This window comes from Thunnus maccoyii, chromosome 7, assembly GCF_910596095.1.
Source record: "Thunnus maccoyii chromosome 7, fThuMac1.1, whole genome shotgun sequence".
NCBI lineage: Eukaryota > Metazoa > Chordata > Actinopteri > Scombriformes > Scombridae > Thunnus > Thunnus maccoyii.
Genome location: NC_056539.1, coordinates 21,652,575 through 21,670,703, shown reverse-complemented (window position 1 = coordinate 21,670,703; position 18,129 = coordinate 21,652,575). Strand labels below are relative to the sequence as shown.

Here is an 18,129-nt window from a genome sequence, read left to right as displayed (position 1 = left end):
TTCCTCTCATTTTCAGTCTTTACCAGTTTTCACCTAAAATAACCTTTTTTTTTTTTTTTAAAAAAAGAGGGAGATCAGTTTAAATGTTTTTTTCTGTTCACATTCATCACAGTTGTTTTTTCATGTTCCAATAGGACAATAAATTAGGTCCGCACTAACAGCTCAGAAAAGGCTTCCAATAGAGAAAAGTGATAAGGCATAGAGAGGAGGTTTTCTAATGTTTATGATTGCTTTCAAAGCAGTAATGATCTGGTGAGCGCTAAGACTTAAGAACTGTTAATTGCTTGTGAGACTATAGTCTCAGATGGTATGACAAATCTGCAAATCTGAATTTGGCTTTAGGATTGGTCCAAATGTCAGATTAAAACCCAGAGGGGGAGAAACATAACAGTCAGGGCACCTAGACTTAGTAATAGTCTGAAGATATAACAATTAGTTAACACTGCAACTTGTTTTCTTGTTCATTTCTAACATCTTTTTTTGTTTGTATTCTGCCTATAAGAGATATGATTTCTGTATGGTGTTTTGTTGCTTCTTTTAACTTTTCCTGCATAGGCTTGTCTACATATGTGCACAAATATTTTTAAAATTTTCCATAAGTTCAATAGAAATAAAGTTTACTTATAATTAATAACTTAGGTACATTATTTATAGTTCTGAAACCTTTCTTTGTGTCTCACCGGCCTCAGCCTCCACAACATTAATATTTTAGTCGATGTGTATGAAGCAGTTGGGTTTTAGACATAGTGACATGTTTCCACAGGTGACGTAAATATTGCAATATTTAAAAACTTTAGATTTTTGTAGCAGCGTCACAGTATTTTATTTTAGAATTATTTTGATACAGATAATAGCTTATTTATTACATGACTTGTAATAAATACTTTTTTCACTCAACGAAAAATACATGTACATCTCTGTCCTAGGTTTCCTCATGTTTCTTTTGCCTTTTGGAGTAAATTGATGCCATGCTCTTGGAAAATGGCATTATACAAAATAAAGGCAAATTGTATCACAGAGGTTTTAGGTTTTAGCAAAATAATTATAAATGTTTGTCGGGTAAAAAAAATCTGTGACCACCTAGTGATGGACAGCTGGACTTCTATAATCCATATGACTGCAAATTCATGTTTTTGACATATTATTGTGGTCATTCAATTGATAGTTGTCATTAGAGAATGACAGGAAACATTTGAAAACCAGACTTGACCTGGGGATACTGTGGTCACACGGATTAGTCAGTAGGCCACAAAGACACCCCAACCACAAGTTTAATATACTGTATAGTCATTGAACAAATGGAAGCTGATATGGCAGAAGCAGGTGACAGATGTAGCGTGTTGCACTGTGCATATATCGCAGTTTTGCAGATAGATCATCCTCTTATTCTCCGTGCTCTAGTTTGATCATGGTTGGCCTCATTCCCCGTCAGCTCCCGCCACAGAGGGGGAAGTAATTGCACATCATTAATTAAACAGCATTACTGAGGAAATTCGGGGTGTTCACACCAAAGTTGAACATATATATATTATTTGAGGAGGGAAACGCGCTATGAAACGCAAATATCAAGGCCGTTAGACTTCAACCACGACAACCAGCACAACCCACCTCTCAGGGTTGTTTACCAGAACACCCATCTGTCTAGGTTAGCGGTTTAGGGTACCACGTATTCTCGCGATAACTGCTGGGTAGCGAGCTGCACCCACGAGAATGTCGTTTCGCGCGCTGAGGCTAAGCTCCAGTCCCCCTAAAGATTGACAGCTCTGCTATCAAATGAGGTCGAAGTACTGAGAGGAAAGCAGCCAATAGTGAAGCAGAACTTTGAGAGCAGGCGGAATATCAAAGTCTTGAAGAATAACTCATTGATCAATATCCAACAAGGCATAGAGTTGGTCGTGCGAGCCCTGTGGAGAAGTTATTAGGGGAAAACGTGCGCGCTATTCTTTAAACGTCAATTTCTTGTTTTCACTCGGACGAATTAACAGGTAAAGCACTTTTTTCCTCACGTTCCTATAACTTTTAAACTTGTGCTCATTGATATTTATATGCATTAGCTAGCTTACTAAGGTTAGCTAACTTGACAAAGTCGTACCTCGTTTCTGATGGGCTCACTACACCGAGTTACCTAGCCAGCCAAACGTGAGATTCCTTAAAAAATGTCAGTCTCCTGGGCAGTATTCGTGCTATTGATGGGACTCTGATTCCTGGTTGCCAGTTGGAAGCTCTGTAACAATGAGTTGTAACACGATTTTGATGTTAAAGCGTTCAAATGTGTGGGTGATGAACTTGACTTGATACCTCGAGCTGTTGTCTTGTGTTGTTTATCTGTCGTGTTGCTACACAATTTCACAATACACGGTCACATTTAAACCAGCGTTGCCACTTCACCGCTTCTCATGAAGAAAAACAAACACGCTAACATGAACAGAATGCTTGTTTTCCTGCTTTTTTTCGTATTTGCTTGCAATAGCTGATGGTTTTGTCTACATTTCGAAAAAAATATGAATGAAGTCGGTGAAATAACGCATCGTAGGTGGAAGGAAGTAGTGCGTTTGTAATGTTATTACTTATATTTCGTTCATTGGTTTGATGTATTTCGATACAGCAGAGTGAACAAGACCTCAGCTGAGAGCGCAAAAGTAAAAGCAAAGCAGCCGCCGAAGGTCTCCGCTTTCTACTGCATATGAACAAAGCATCGTCTATATAGACCATGGAGCGCTTTAGTATCAAAATAATCAATTATAAACCGCATATAAGGTAGTATTTCGGTGTGTTTTATTGTCAAGAGAGCGATGGCACATTGTTTGCTAGCGCTCCCTCGCGTCCGGATGTGCCTGCTTTTAAAAGAACTGGGAGTGGCCTGCAGCTCAGTTTCCCGCACTGTATTTAAATCAGCTTGTTCCCTCCCTTTCTGATACTCTGTAGAAGTGACAGCACCACAATACACTGTCCAGGAGTGACAGGCATATTTCTGCTGCTCAGAAACCGTCAATTCATTCTTTTTAATAACGCCAATTTGCTTTTAACCAAAGGGGAAAAGGCATCAGCTGTTAATAATGTATTTGGCAGGAACTTTTCATTTCGCCGTGTCCACGAAGCTCTTTCAAAAGCACTAATTCAGGGTGTTCAAATGCGGGCGCGATGTGGAAAATTGCATCTATAAGTGCACACCTATTAATACATGCAACTATCAGAGAAAATCAAAAGCTACATTTGGCTGCAGAACAAACTTTCAGCCAAGAAGAAATCTACACTACTGTGCTGCTACTACTGGAAAGCACTGAAATGAAAAAAATGAAGGCTGACTACAGACCAAATTTTATTATGCAACACCAAAAAGGTGCACCCTACAATACTATTTCTCAGGCCTGATGGATATACTGTACTTATTTTATGTATGACACAAATGTTATTTTCCCAGTGGACGTGGATTCAAATACATACAAATGAATAGCAGACGCATCTTGTTGATTATTCAGGTTGTTGATACTGTAAATAAAACTATTTTGCATCTGATTATTTTGGTTTTTAGACTATAGTCACTGAGTGTTACAGAAGTCATAATGGAGATGTGCATTTTAGCAGTCTAAGTTAATGTCAATCACTTTGACATAAATTTAGTTCCTTAGTAAACTAGGCTAAACCATTAGTCATATTTTTAGTTTTGCAGTCATAAAAGGAAAATGTTTATGGCCAAATGATCCATTAAACAAGATTAATTACCTTTTCATTTTCTTATCCAGTAAATCAGTTACATGATTATTGCAGCTGTAATGTTTGGACTGTTGACACAGGGCAGCTGCAATGTGGATTCAAGTGCGCACAATGGATGGGAAGGAAACCCACCGGGTGGATTCCCTGTCCAAACTCACCAAGGTGGATGAGCTACGTCTCAAAATTATGGCGATCTTCAACGTGGAGCCTGAGAGGCAGAGGCTGTTTTACCGTGGCAAGCAGGTGAGATGGCATGATTACAGTTTTGTCCTGAGTTGATGCTCCTCACAGTGGAATCTTTGAGAAGCTTTCAGACTTAAACACAAAGAAATTATATTTTAAAAAGGCAACCTTTTAACGTAGTTACTAAGGGCCATTTTGTTTTGTTCTGGAGTTGTGTTTTAATCGTTAGTAATTTCAGTCTCAGGTAACATTAAATCTTCAGAGTGGGAAGGAAATGGGTGATGGTTGTAGCTCATTCATGATTGCTGCTAACATTTACTCATAAACAAATAATAAAATGCATAAGATACAAAACATGAATTAAATTAAAAGCATGCACTGAACAGGAATTTAAACTTCTATTCTGAAAAAAAAAAAAATCTATATGACTGAAGAGACAAAATATGAAAGTGGTGCTTTACTCCTTTGTGACCATGTTATATATTTCTTTATTTTATATCAGATGGAGGACGGACATACCATATTCGACTATAACGTGGGCCTAAACGACATAGTGCAGCTGCTTGTTAGGCAGAAGTTGCCTGCTGGTGATGTTGCCAAAAGCAAGGACAAAGAAGCTGAACTCTCCGATTCTGATTCTGGCTGTGGCTCAACCCAGAGTGAGTCTGACAAGAGCTCAACTCATGGCGAGGTCGAGGGTCAGACTGCCGGCACCTCTGCCCAAATAAACACCCAAGAGCTCATTGACCCAGGGTTTGGATTTTTTAAGGTATGTTTTAAAGCTGGTAATTGGGATTTAATTATTTGTTTAGTGGTTACAGTTTGTTGGGAAGGAGGACATCAAACATTTCCGTTAGAGATGGGTGGTGGACAGTTGTAATGTACGATCTGTATCTAGAGTACTTTCTTTACTATTCCTCATACACGCTACATGGTTCCTCATAATCCGATACTGTCAGCATTTTAAAACATTTCTTGTTCTCTTGGAAATGTTTTGATTCTCACACAGATATATTGTATACAAGTTAAAGTGCGTCTTTGGCCACACATCTTTCCAAACGTGACCCGAGCCCAACCAGAACCGGATAGGCATTCTGTTTTTATGTTTTGTCCTGAGCCCGACCCTAAGTTAATGTAAGCTGAAGCACTGAGTTTGTTACCCTGTCACGCAATTGTTGTTACCATGGTTATAGCCTATGTTTTGTGTTTGTGCGTTGTCATGTAAATAAACAGGAAGTAGCCCGACACAGACAGTAGATCCATCCTTTTTATTTATTTTTACACTATATGTATACTAAGTCAAGTACACTAGCCCAGCTGACGTGACTGAACCCGAATATCATTTCTAAATTTTTGTCTGAACCCTGCCTGATCCGTCAGGCTCAAGTCAGGTATCCACCGTCTAATAGAAGTTACGCATGCATACATTTCAGTTAAACCATACGTGCAAGTTATATTTCTGTATGAGCACAATAATATTTGGGAGACAGAACTTGGAGTCTGGTAGCTAAGCTAGCTAGTAGTTGTGCAGACCTGGTCTCAAAGGATTTTATTGTCCACTTTCACTCCCTACCAACAGGTTTGCAATGGTGATTCATAAGATGTGAATGTATAAACATAGGCAGTGTGGATAAAGTAGGGGTGTAGTGGCTTGAAGCATTGTAGTGCTCAGTTTCTTTACCCACCTTTCAAAATGTGAAGATGTGCAATTTTACCCTGTGTATATAATGATGGATGCCTGACAAGACTTGAAGTATTTAGATCAGACATTTTGCAATAAGTGCAAATTCATTTTTGGAATATTAAATGAATATTTATGGAATTTTGGCTGTATATATGTAGGAGTAGTTGTGGTTTCTCACATCCAGTGACTAATTAGGCTGACAAAATGTCAAGGGTTTTTTTTTAATTTTTTTTTATGTCTGACGATCTTGCTAATGTTTTCTCTTCTGTATGTATGAAGATCAATGAGTTGGTGGATGCAAGAGACTTGAACATGGGGGCGTGGTTTGAAGGCCAGATCGTGAATGTTACCAAGACGACAAAGACTCCTAAAGAGGAGGCAGCTGAGGCAGAACCAGCAGAGGAGGAGATACTGTACCACGTGAAATATGAAGAGTAAGACTCCTTTTTATTTTATTTTTTGCTCAAACGGAGACTTTTAATATTCATCATTCAACATTATTTTTTATCATTAAACATCATTTAACATGAACACTGGGCTTCCATAGGAATGCTCATCCAACATTTTGCACATTTTACTAAATACTGATAACCAATCGATGGCCTGCAATTTACGGCTTTGATTTGGTTGTTGGAAGTTGTGGAAACGAATTGGTTTAAACAGAGAAAAGTTTGAAGACTGGAAGCACACAACTGATAAAATTACTTGTACAAATCATATATGATTAATATAATACATTGTTAGGTTGAGAAAGGCTCCTGTTATCTTCACGCTCAAAGCTGCTGGAGCCTCTAGAAGTGCTGATGTAACAGTTTCCAGGAAGTAGACTTGTGTTTTTTAAAGTGAGGATATAAATGCCTGACTAACCTGCTCCGGAGGTTATTCCGGTTACGATGATGACTGAACAGTCGGGGTCAAGCCCAAAGATTGTTCTTGCATGGAAAGGTCAGGACATTGTAAAATGATTCAGTTTTCTCTCACACAAATATTATGTAAGATATGTCTGGAGAGGAGCATAGCAGATTAGTAGTCCTTGCACTAGTCTAGACCACAAGTCCCTATCACAGGTCAGGCAACTTAACTCGGAGCTGTTGTGAAGTAAGCTGCTGTTAACCTACAACTAATGCAAACCATCTCTTCCTGCAGCAGCTTCACATGAACGGCCTGATGGAAGGATCTTCATGGCATGGCACAATTAAAAATTTAAGAGACTTGAACGGCTTTTAGAAAAAGAAACGAGGCATTGGCTTGTCTGTAAAATTTTCACCATGGGATGGTGAAAAGTGACATTCAACTAAACTTTGCATGGGTTTGTAGCGCTAACATCTGAAGTATTTCTGTGACATCTCTGGCTTTGCCCTCCCTGGAAGGCACTCTTGTATTAGTGAGTCTGTTAGAGGAACATTAATCTGAGTGCTGGTGTTCAAACCTGTTGCACCAGCAGCTGGTCCTCAACATTCAAACATACTTGGCTTCACTCTCCTGGGCAGCATCGTTGGTGTGTGGATCGTCTCTGAACTGCATACTGATATGGTGTAACATTTACTATCACAGCTACCCAGAGAATGGAGTGATTCAGCTGCTGGTCAAGGATGTTCGTCCAAGGGCCCGTACTGTGTACCAGTGGCACCAGCTGGAGCCTGGTATGGTTGTCATGGTCAACTACAACCCAGATGACACCAAGGAGCGTGGCTACTGGTACGATGCTGAGATCCAGAGGAAAAGGGAGAGTCGCACCGCGCGTGAGATTTATGCCAAGATTATCCTTGGGTAAGGCGATTTGTTGTATGTAAAGTTTACATAACACGTACCCCAGTCAAATATCTGAGAAAATGTCTGCACAACCAGCTGTGGTGACATATAAGCTTCACCTTAAGGTCCTATTTTTGTCTATATCTCAAAGTTTGTCGGGTTTTTGGATACCACATTGACAGGTGGGGAAAAGTTAATTTCCTGTTGTGGTATCCAAGCACACGGCAGAATATGTACTGCACTGGTAACATTTTATATGTGGGTTTGGATTTCATTTACACCTAGAGGAAAAAGGTACAACTATCTTTTTTTGATGATGGGAATAAAGCGTATATAGTCTTAATATTTCTGCATGTCATTTTGCAGTTTTCTATTATCTCTGCTAACATCATGTTTATTAATTATCAATTAATATAAGAGACTGTGTGATTATGTTGCTACTGTGCAGGACACTTTTCACAGTTTGTTTCTTTGTTTGTAGTGATGCTGGTGACTCCCTTAATGACTGCCGGATCATGTTCCTGACTGAAATCTACAAAATCGAGGAGCCTGGTTCTCTAAGTGACGCCCCAGCTGGAACTGAGAGTCCACTAAAAAGTAAGATTGTTAAGAAAAAATATATTTTTCATTAATGAAGTTGTTTTATTTGTCAAAAGATTCAGACCAAGTGGTGGACAATCATCAAACTGCATTCTGGCGTGGCATGTATTTTAATTCTGAATCTTGTCGATTTGTATGCTTGATCTTAATCATTAAATCTGAAGCCTGATATACCCTACCCAGCTGAAAAATGCCGTATGGCAAAATTGAATATTTAACAGAATATAATGAAATGTCTGTATTCTCCAGGATCAAATGGACCTGAGTGCAAGCACTGCAAGGACAATCCCGATAAAAACTGTCGCTGGTGTAACTGCCACATCTGCGGCATCAAGCAGGATCCTGACAAACAGCTGCTGTGCGACGAATGTGACATGGCCTATCACACATACTGCCTGAACCCCCCACTCACCTCCATCCCTGAGGATGAAGACTGGTCAGTAAAATCAGATGCAGAATCCAGTCATTCAATGCAGTCTGATGTCCTGGGATTTGTTTGAATATGAAGTTAATGAATTATTACCAGCTAAGTGTTAAATGATTAAAGAGTAATCTTGTGATGTTGTATTGTTCAGTTAGAGAGGTTGAAGCAGGTTATGTCAGAACTGTTTGGCTGAATAAAAACACTGAACATGACTTTTTAAATTCAGAAGTCAACACTCAACCACCCAAATTCACACTTTTTGTGACATGGGCTTACCTTTTTGAAAGATCCTTGCCGTTCACTCTACATATCTTGCTGCTACAGGTATTGCCCAGGTTGCCGTAACGACGCCAGTGAGGTTGTGCTGGCTGGACAGAAGCTGAAAGACAGCAAGAAGAAAGCTAAGATGGCTTCTGCCAGCTCATCCAGCCAGAGGGACTGGGGCAAGGTGAGTGCTGACAGCGCTGCTAGACAGGAATCTTAAACAGGTGTGCAAAGGTTTTTTTTGTGGTATTTAAAATGCACAAATGGGACATTAAGCCGTATCATTGTATATCACAATTTTGAAAATACTTCATTATATTTTTGCTTTTATATCATTAGTATTGTTGAAATCACTTATTCATATTTTGTACAGATCATTTTGTGGAAGATAATTACACTTTTTTCACATTTACACTAGTTACGTCATATGCGATTTGAGGAGTAAACCTACAGCTTACATTTTCATTTGTTCAGTAGACCACTAGATACAATATTATACCTGATGTTAACTCCACAAAAGTCTTCAGACACAAACAATTTGTGACTCCTACCTCTCCAGGGAATGGCCTGTGTTGGTCGAACCAAGCAGTGCACCATCGTCCCGTCCAACCACTACGGCCCCATCCCCGGCATCCCTGTTGGCTCCCTGTGGAAGTTCAGAGTGCAGGTCAGTCCATGTAACTGTATTTTATTTTTTTTTTAATGCACAATTTTGTAGATATTTCTTCAAGAAAATTAGTTCAACTCTCCAAAGTTCTTGCCTTCAGTTTAAGGTTCACTTGGATCTTAGTGTTTTTAGAGTGCGTTAAATCACTGGGTGACTGACAAACCGTAAAACATATGCAACTATGACTTTGGAAAGGCGCTTTTTATAGATTTCTGAGAAGTCTGACTTTGAGAGATTTTGTTACATCCCCAACAAAGTTGTTTTTTGTTCTTTTTTTCCAGCGTCTTGCCAGAATGTTTCAATTCTTTGTGTTTTTTGTTCTTTTTTTTTTTTTTTTTTTTAGGTCAGTGAGTCTGGCGTTCACAGGCCACATGTAGCTGGGATTCATGGCAGGAGCAATGATGGTGCATACTCTCTGGTCTTGGCAGGAGGCTATGAAGATGATGTGGTACTTTTTTTTTTTTTTTTTCCTTTACAAAAGTAGTTTTATAAAAGCTGAAAAGGATCATTTTTAATGAGGTAAAAGTCACTGTTTACTTCCATTTTTCAGGGGAAACTGAACCTCTGAACCAGTAATGATGTAAACATTTTTCTGAGTAAAGGAGCTCAAAGTATTTTAGGTATCACATTTGTCAAAAGGTGGTGTTTTGGTTTGAAACCCAATTGTTTCTGTTTGTGTAACCAAACCTTTGTAGTTTTAATGTGATACTCTTTGCGTGTTAATGCATTTTCCATTGTAGGATGATGGAAATGAGTTTACTTACACTGGCTCTGGAGGGCGAGATCTGTCTGGAAACAAGAGGACTGCTGAACAATCATGTGACCAGACACTTACCCACATGAACCGGTATGACACTTGGGGATTAAACCTATTATAACTGCCTTCAATCAACGTCATCTCTAGCAGTTTTTGTTTCATTTATTTTGCATATCTGAATAGTTTGCTCTGGTTCCTAACAGGGCGCTGGCTCTCAACTGCAATGTCCCTGTCAATGACAAAAATGGAGCAGAGTCCAAGAACTGGAAGGAAGGCAAACCAGTTAGGGTTGTGCGCAACTGTAAGGGTCGCAAGCACAGTAAATACTCCCCTGAAGAAGGAAACAGATATGATGGGATATATAAGGTAAGAGGGACATGGGGCAAGATTAATGATCTTTTAACTTGGAGCATAATTTTAGGACATTTTCAAACCATGTGGTATTTAGTCTGTTTGAATCCAGACTCTGGTTCGTTTCCCCCCTTGTTACGATTTGTTTGGGCAGATCTGAACACAGCAATTGTACTCTGGTCTGGACCAAAATAACTGAACAGTGATCCTTTGAGGTCGTGGTCTCAGTCCAGTAACAGATGAATTCAGTTGGTTTATGATCCGACCTCTATTTGATCCAACTATAAGATTTATTCTGCAATTTGAGCTAAACTGCTTCTGTAGCCAGAGGAGCTTTGCCTACTTGGACATGGATGAGAGAAATCAAGCGTTGCTAGCAACTAGCGGGAGAATAAATTGTCTGACTTGGACTAGTGCAATGAAGGATGTTGCATTCTTGAAATTTGGGTAGATAGGACCTTCTTCCTGTGTTTGTTTTCATCGCCGCTCCGGACACATCTGACCAATGAGAAGAGAGAGCGGTCTCACGTGGCTTTTAGTGATACATTTTGGTTTGCTTGAATTTATTTCTGTATAAAAAGAAACCAAACCAAGGGGAAAATAACAAGTTTACCAACTGATTCAGACCAGAGTCAATAAACGATAGGTTTGAAAACTTACTTTATGTATCCTTGACTTCCTTCCAGGTGGTGAAGTACTGGCCAGCCAAAGGTAAATCTGGCTTCTTGGTTTGGCGGTATCTGCTGAAGCGGGATGATGATGAGCCAGCACCATGGACCAGAGATGGCAAGGAACGCATCAAGAAGCTTGGTCTTGTTATGCAGGTAGAGACGACCATTCAGACTATATAAAGCACATTATACCAAAAGGAGTGCAATATACCAGTACATTGGCCTTTGGGGTTGTTAGGATGTGATCAGCTCACAATTTGATGAGTTTCACAGTTGAATACTCACAATACTTGTGATATAATTTTGACTAAAAATGAGAACTCTCGCTCCTACTGCTGCTATATTTGGCAAGCGAGACAGTGCGCGGGAGTTTTCACTTTGATTCAAGTTGTGCTTTCCTCTGACGCATATGTCACACATTCTGGTGTGCAGACTCTTTTTCCATTTGAACACAATTTTGACTATGAAAGAAAATAAACTGAGCATAGAATTCCCTTTTTATTCCGTAGCCAAAAATGTGCAAAAACAACTAGTTTTACCGTTTACTTATTCATAATTTCCTCTAGATTTTGGTGTAAAATGCAAAGACTGTCAATGAACAAAACTATGCCTTCTATAAGCAGATCTGGAACGTCACATATTACATTGAAGAATTAAAATACTTAGATAAGAATGATAACAAGAATTAACAAATAACCAACAACTAACTTGGTTGGACCGACATTCTGAGATTGTTGGCATGCTCTGTCAAAATTACACCAAACTGTAATTAAATGGACTCAATCTTGTTGTTGTTGTTGTTGTTGTAGTATCCTGCAGGCTATCAGAAAGAGAAAGAGAACAAAAATGAAGTGGAAGAGGAGGCAGCAACGCCCAGCAAAGCAAAGAGGAAGAGAAAATCTCAGGGCAGCGGTAAGTTCACTTTGTGTATGTGGGTGTGGTTTATTTTTGTTTTGTTTTGTTTTACATTTTCCTAGTATTTTGTATGGGTTGAAAGACTGCTGCAAATACATGTGTTAGGCTTGTTGTGGGGACAGTATCACTGCCGGCATACAGAAAATGATATTCTATGATACTGATGATGATTTCAGGGGGCAGATGACAGTCAGCGAGCAAATCTGCAGCAGTGGGTGTCAAGCCACTGACGTATTATTGTTGCTAAAAACAGCTGTATGGAAACGTCTTCCTGGTCAACTGAAATAAGACAGTTTTTAGGAAGTGTTATGTATCAGGGAAAATCACATAACAGAGGTTGATCTACGGAACTGTTATGTTATTTCAAAATCATTAGTTGCTTTCAGCTGCTCAATACAGGAAGTGCACCTCCCATGTTTTCAGTACATCTGTGAGATTTGTAAGCAGGTGTAGTTGGGCTAACAGAAAGTTATGTTTTTGAGGACTCTCAGAAAGCCAGACATCAAACTGTCTTCATGCAGCTGTGGTAACCTGCCTTCAAAACAGAATGTATGAAAAACAGAACACAATTGTGTGCCTAATTCAGATTCACCAAAAACTCATAATTGCAGAGATTATGTGAATTGTTGGACATAAAAACGGGGTCATAGTTTCAGAAACCCAGTTTTATAATATTAGAAATATCATAAACTAGGCTTAGGTGGTATCTTTTTTTCTTTTTTCTTTTCATACTTCCTGATATTTCACGGGTGTAAACCGTATATGACAGTATTTGTGTGTTTTTAAAAGAAAAACGACAAAACAAATCGTAAAAGCTGAGCTGCTGGTGATAGAAGTCATTGTAGCATATATGACATTGTCTGGCCTACAAGGCTGTGTGTCTGATATGCAATTAGCCTACTTAGACAAGTCTCGCTGGGTTTAAATATTTATGGCCCATAGAATAATGAATAGATAGGAAATAAGCATCTTTCTTCCGTTCATTCTTGCTGGAGGACCTGATGGCTCTTGTTGCCATGGCAGATAAGATACATCAGTGGGTTGAACAGAGATGATGTGCAGGTGGTGGTGGCAGACTGGCAGTTGAATAAAATGATGTGGCTAATAAACTGCTTTTGTAGTTGGAAGATGTCATCTCGAGATAAGGTTATGTGGTAATATTTTCACAATTCCATACCACTTGCGGTCGCCATCTTTGTCAGCTCAGCCGCCTGTTCCAACAGTAGAGACTGACCTCTGGTGGCACGTGCTGTGCGCTACAATACATCAACTCAATACAGCATCTCTGTATCAGTTTAATAGAAAGAGGAGGATTTCCCGTAAAACCTTGATACCGCCCAAGCCTTTTGTAAACTTCTTGCGTGGTACCATCAGCAGCCAAAGAAAATCACAATGTAATGATAGCATGCCAATCTTGAAATGTTAAAAAAATCAAACGTTTGCTGGTTACAGCAAACAAAGAACTAACTGATCATCAGAATTAGGCCTGGGCAATAAAAAGATAGCGATATGTGCCAGCAATAGACACTTGATCATCAATAGCAATAAGAAAATTGTTCAATAGTTTCACTGGTTTGCATTAAATGCAAACCACCATGAAAGCACATAACGAATATGCAAAGTTTGGTCACATGAACAAACCCCAAGCATGCTCCCTTTCTTGCTCATAGACAGCCTGTCATATTGATAATGGAGCGCTACGTGTGATATGCAAACAGCTAATCATTTAACAGTTGACATGTGACACAACAATAGAAACGGCGTGGAGTGAGAAAATGAGTGCGGACAATGAGAAAATGATTGATTTTTAAAACAAAAAACAGTGGATAAATTCAACCTTTTTCTCCTGGCTTTTATTTAAAAATAGGTCATTAAATTATCAATAATTATCTGTTGTCTGAAATGAAGCATTTTATTGTAATACATTTTTCAGCTCTATCACCCAGCCCTAATCAGAATTCCTAGTCAATACATTGTCAGTCAACCAATCAATGAATCAAGTCCTTGTATCTTTTATCTTCAACAGTGCTGTAACTAATGATTCATTTTATTGCCAATTTTAATCTGCTGATTGTTTTCTTGATCACTCATTTGGGCTATAAAATGTCAGAAGATGGTGGAAAAATACCCATCACAAGTGTATTAACAAGCCCAATGTCTTGTCATCAAATCGCTCTTTTTTTTTTTCCTGACAAACGTTCAGAAACCTAAAGACATTCAATTTAGAGTTTCAGATCCAGTTTATAATATATATATATATATATGTAGTCCCACCTCATGTTGATGTGTCGTAGGCTTTTTTGTGTGTGTGTAGACATCATAACATAATCCACTAAGCTTGTACGACATTAGTAGTGAATTTAAAACTTGTTTCCTTTCTGTCAGAATCCACCAAGACCTCACCAGCCAAGACTCCTAAGAAAGTCAAGGTAGAGGTGTACAAGCTCACCCAGGAGCAGAAAGCACTCATCAAGGGTGATAAGCCAAACAAGAAGCTGTGGGACGAAGCCATGGAGTCACTGTCACTTGGACCGGTGAGAATGATTGTTTGATCAAGTCAGCAGTGTTTCCTTAAGCTTAGTCTTATGTTTGAGGAAACTGTTGACGTGTTTCTTGTATGCGGGTGGAAGCGATGAAGCTTGACATTTCTAATCCTTTTCAACACATCAAAAGACAAGTTGGAGGGTTTGAGGCAATAATTTGTGAAGTAACTAAATTATCAATAGATTGGTATGCTGGGTTTTTTTTATTGAGGATTTACTAAAAGAAAATATGCATCAAATTGGTGTGATTTCAAATGAAAAAGCCAAATATGTCAAGCCCATTGTACCACGGAAATGAAGAAATAACACACATTGTCTGCATGGTATTGTCTAAGCAGTAACTTGAAACAAAACAATGTTCTACTGACAAGTCTGCTTAATGGATGTGTGAGTTTATTAAAGGTAATTAATATTATTGAAAGATTGGGTGGTTTGAAACTAAAGACTGAGTGGAGCGTTGTCAGTGATGGATGTAGCTGCTATTTGAAGCGACAGTCTTAACCAGTTGTCTCCAGATTAAGTATTTTGAGGAATAACAGATGAGCTTGTAGGTGTACATTTTTGTAAACGCATCATAAATAAAGGGCTTATAAAAGTGTCTGTCAGTACAAAAACAAAACGGCCATGGAGCATTGCTTATAAAGCTCTTGCTGACAATCAAGTGATAAAACATTGTACTGCCCTTTCACTCATTTCATGTTTTTTGTTTTTGCAGAAATTCTTGAACAAAGTTGAAGAAGTTTTCCTCTGCATTTGCTGCCAAGAAGTGGTCTTTCAGCCCATCACCACAGAGTGCCAACACAATGTCTGCAGGGTAAGAAACTATTACTCTAAATTTAGGACACCATGGAAAGTTGAGTGTGTACAAAAGGAAAGCGGTATGATAAAATGATAAATTCAATGCATACACTGCACTTAAACAGATGTGCTTTCAGTCTGTAAATACATTTATATCTTGAAAATGCAGAGAACTCAAAGCTGCTGTTTGTTTTTTTGATCCAGGAATGCCTTCAGCGATCCTTCAAAGCAGAGGTGTACTCCTGCCCGGCCTGCAGACACGACCTGGGCAAAAACTACTCCATGGCTGTCAACAAATCCCTGCAGGACATTCTAAATCAGTTTTTCCCAGGGTACAGCAATGGGCGATGATCATTGGTTCTGCCTACTCTGGAGGAAACATGATGTAAACTGTAAGGGGAATTTTCAATAGAGGCAATAAAGAATCAGTTTCTCTTAATATATTTTTTATGATTATAAAACTACAATTTTTGTGAACTTCAGTGCTACCATTTTTCACCTTGGATCTGCCATGATGTGTAGTTAATGATAAATTGAAAATTCCTTCCTAACTGCCTGTACCATTACTCCGTTAATACCTTCAAACGTGATTTTTACTCCCAGCGTTTCATTTTGTTCCATTAACTAATGCTAATATTATCCATGACATAAAATTTGTTGTTACCTAACTAAATCCCTCCATGTTAAAAGCTAGCACTCCTTAAGAGAACGTTCAGTCAAAAGTGGTTAAGCTGTTTGCCCAATTTGTTTGAAGAGGCAATTATACTGTACAAAACTATTAGAATCTGGATCTTATCTGGTCTACTGTTAGTTTGGCTGTGGTTGATCATCATCTTGGTGCAGTTTTTTTTAAATCTGATCATACAGTTACTCTTTTAAATAGAGTTGGCATTCACAGCTGACCTGTACTCTCCGTTAGCATCTCCTGTAGCTGTTACCAGTCTATACTCAGTATTTTTTACTTACCTACATTTTTAATCTACCACTTGATCTGTTTGTCTCAATGTTTTAAAAACACAGTGCAGCTTGATTTGCTGTTCAGAAATCAATTGACAAACCAGACAAAAATAGACAAGCTATCAAGATATAAGGTGCCTTGTTTGACACTTTCTGTTTGTTTGTCCTGGTATGATCAGATGATTGAAATTGCACCAATGTGACAAAGTGAACAAAGCCCTTTTTTTAAAGAAACGAGGCTTTGAATCTAAAGTTGCTCCGTAAAATGTAGATGTGACCAAACATACAAACACAACTGAACCAGTTCCATAAGGTTTTGTTTTTTCTCCACTTCCGCTGTCTTGAGATGAAGTGTCTAGTCGGAGAACGGTGTCATCAAACTCGAGGTGGATTTTCTAACATATATTGGTTCTTAAGACTTTTTTTTTTTTTTTTTTTTTTTTTTTTTTTTTTTAATATTTGTGTATGACGTTTCATGAAAGTTTCAAAGTTCCCATGAATTTGATAGTCTTGAAAGCCAAACATACTAGATTTTTAAGATCTATTTTATTCTGTGGCGTAAATTTGGATTTCCCCTGTTTTTGAAAACGTTAACTTCGATAGTCCAAAGAAACAAAAGTGCTTAACCAAGAGTGTAATGTAGAACTCCCCTCTATCTAGCTCTTTAGAAGATGTCCCTGACACGCAAACCTATTTGAGTCTAGAAACTTTATTTGTATTTTTTTTTTTTTGCTAAAATTTAAAAATTGTACTTTTTCATCTTTTTATAATCTATTACTGCCATCTGGGGGGGTTGTCCAGTCAGATTTTTGTCTCATGTGGTCACCTGTAATACCTGACCTCATTTGAAAAACCAGCGATTGCTTGCATTAAGGAAGTGTTGCAATGTTTAGGAAATATCACACACTGCTCTTGAAATTGGATATTGAATCAACTAAATTATCTGAATTTGTTAATTACTACTTTTGTTGTCGCCTTTTTGAAATTTTCTGTAGAATTTCAACAGCAGTGTGTGACAGTGTCCTTCACATGACAACACTTGAATTTGATCAAGAGGCAAAGATTTGCATAGACTGGGAAATGTATATTTTCTGAAATTGTATAATTTTTAGTCCATTTTAGTTTTGATACGTAGTTTTAGAATTGCTTGCACATGTTTAGTGCAAAAATGTGTTAATACATTTTCAGTGTTATTCAATAAAAGAGTGAAAAATTGGTTTTCTGTTTTATTTGGTTTATTTTGTAACATTAACTGGCAGCGATGCATATTTATTTTACTCTAATGTCTTAACCACTAGTGTTGCATAGAAGAACTGATTGCTTTTAGTGCTGTCAAGAATTTAGATGTCAGAGTTTTAAAGGACAGGTTCGCAGTTTTTCAAGTCCGTCTTAAAACAACAGTCAGGTGCCCCAATGAACACTGAAAGGTTTTTCTTGCTGTAATAATTTATTCTGTTTATACTGGCTATTAAAAGATCCCCTTCATATGAGCTTTCGATGTAATAGATGGGGGGCCACAGTGTGTTCTCACAGTCATTATGTGCAAACGTGCATTTAAAAGTTTATCTGAAGCTTATATGATGCTTCAGGAATCTGAGTTAGTCACATCAAGTGGACATCTGCCACATTTACAGTCTTTTTAGCATCAAATTCCCTCTTTGTGTTTCCTCGCTTCATATTAGCTCCAGATAAACTATTAAATACATTTTTGCACAGGAGGACTGTGGATTTTGGCCCCCTTCACTTACACTATAAATGCATTATGAAGGGATTTTGTAATGGCCACTGTGAACAGGAGGAATGATTATAGCAAGAAAAACGTGTCAGTGTTCATTTGGGCACCTGACTG

General features: G+C 38.3%; 1 protein-coding gene across 1 annotated transcript; it reads left to right on the top strand.

Moving 5' to 3' along the window:
• Positions 1-1,848: 1,848 nt before the first annotated feature.
• uhrf1 (ubiquitin-like with PHD and ring finger domains 1) lies at positions 1,849-17,496 on the top strand. Its single transcript, XM_042415813.1, has 17 exons — positions 1,849-1,985; positions 3,795-3,957; positions 4,400-4,666; positions 5,861-6,015; positions 7,136-7,351; positions 7,815-7,930; positions 8,183-8,369; positions 8,682-8,805; positions 9,181-9,288; positions 9,632-9,736; positions 10,029-10,135; positions 10,249-10,411; positions 11,083-11,220; positions 11,877-11,979; positions 14,368-14,516; positions 15,241-15,339; positions 15,528-17,496. Exons 2-17 carry the CDS (start codon positions 3,805-3,807, stop codon positions 15,672-15,674), a joined length of 2,337 nt encoding a protein of 778 aa, XP_042271747.1. The 5' UTR covers positions 1,849-1,985; positions 3,795-3,804; the 3' UTR covers positions 15,675-17,496.
• The last annotated feature ends 633 nt before the right edge of the window (positions 17,497-18,129 follow it).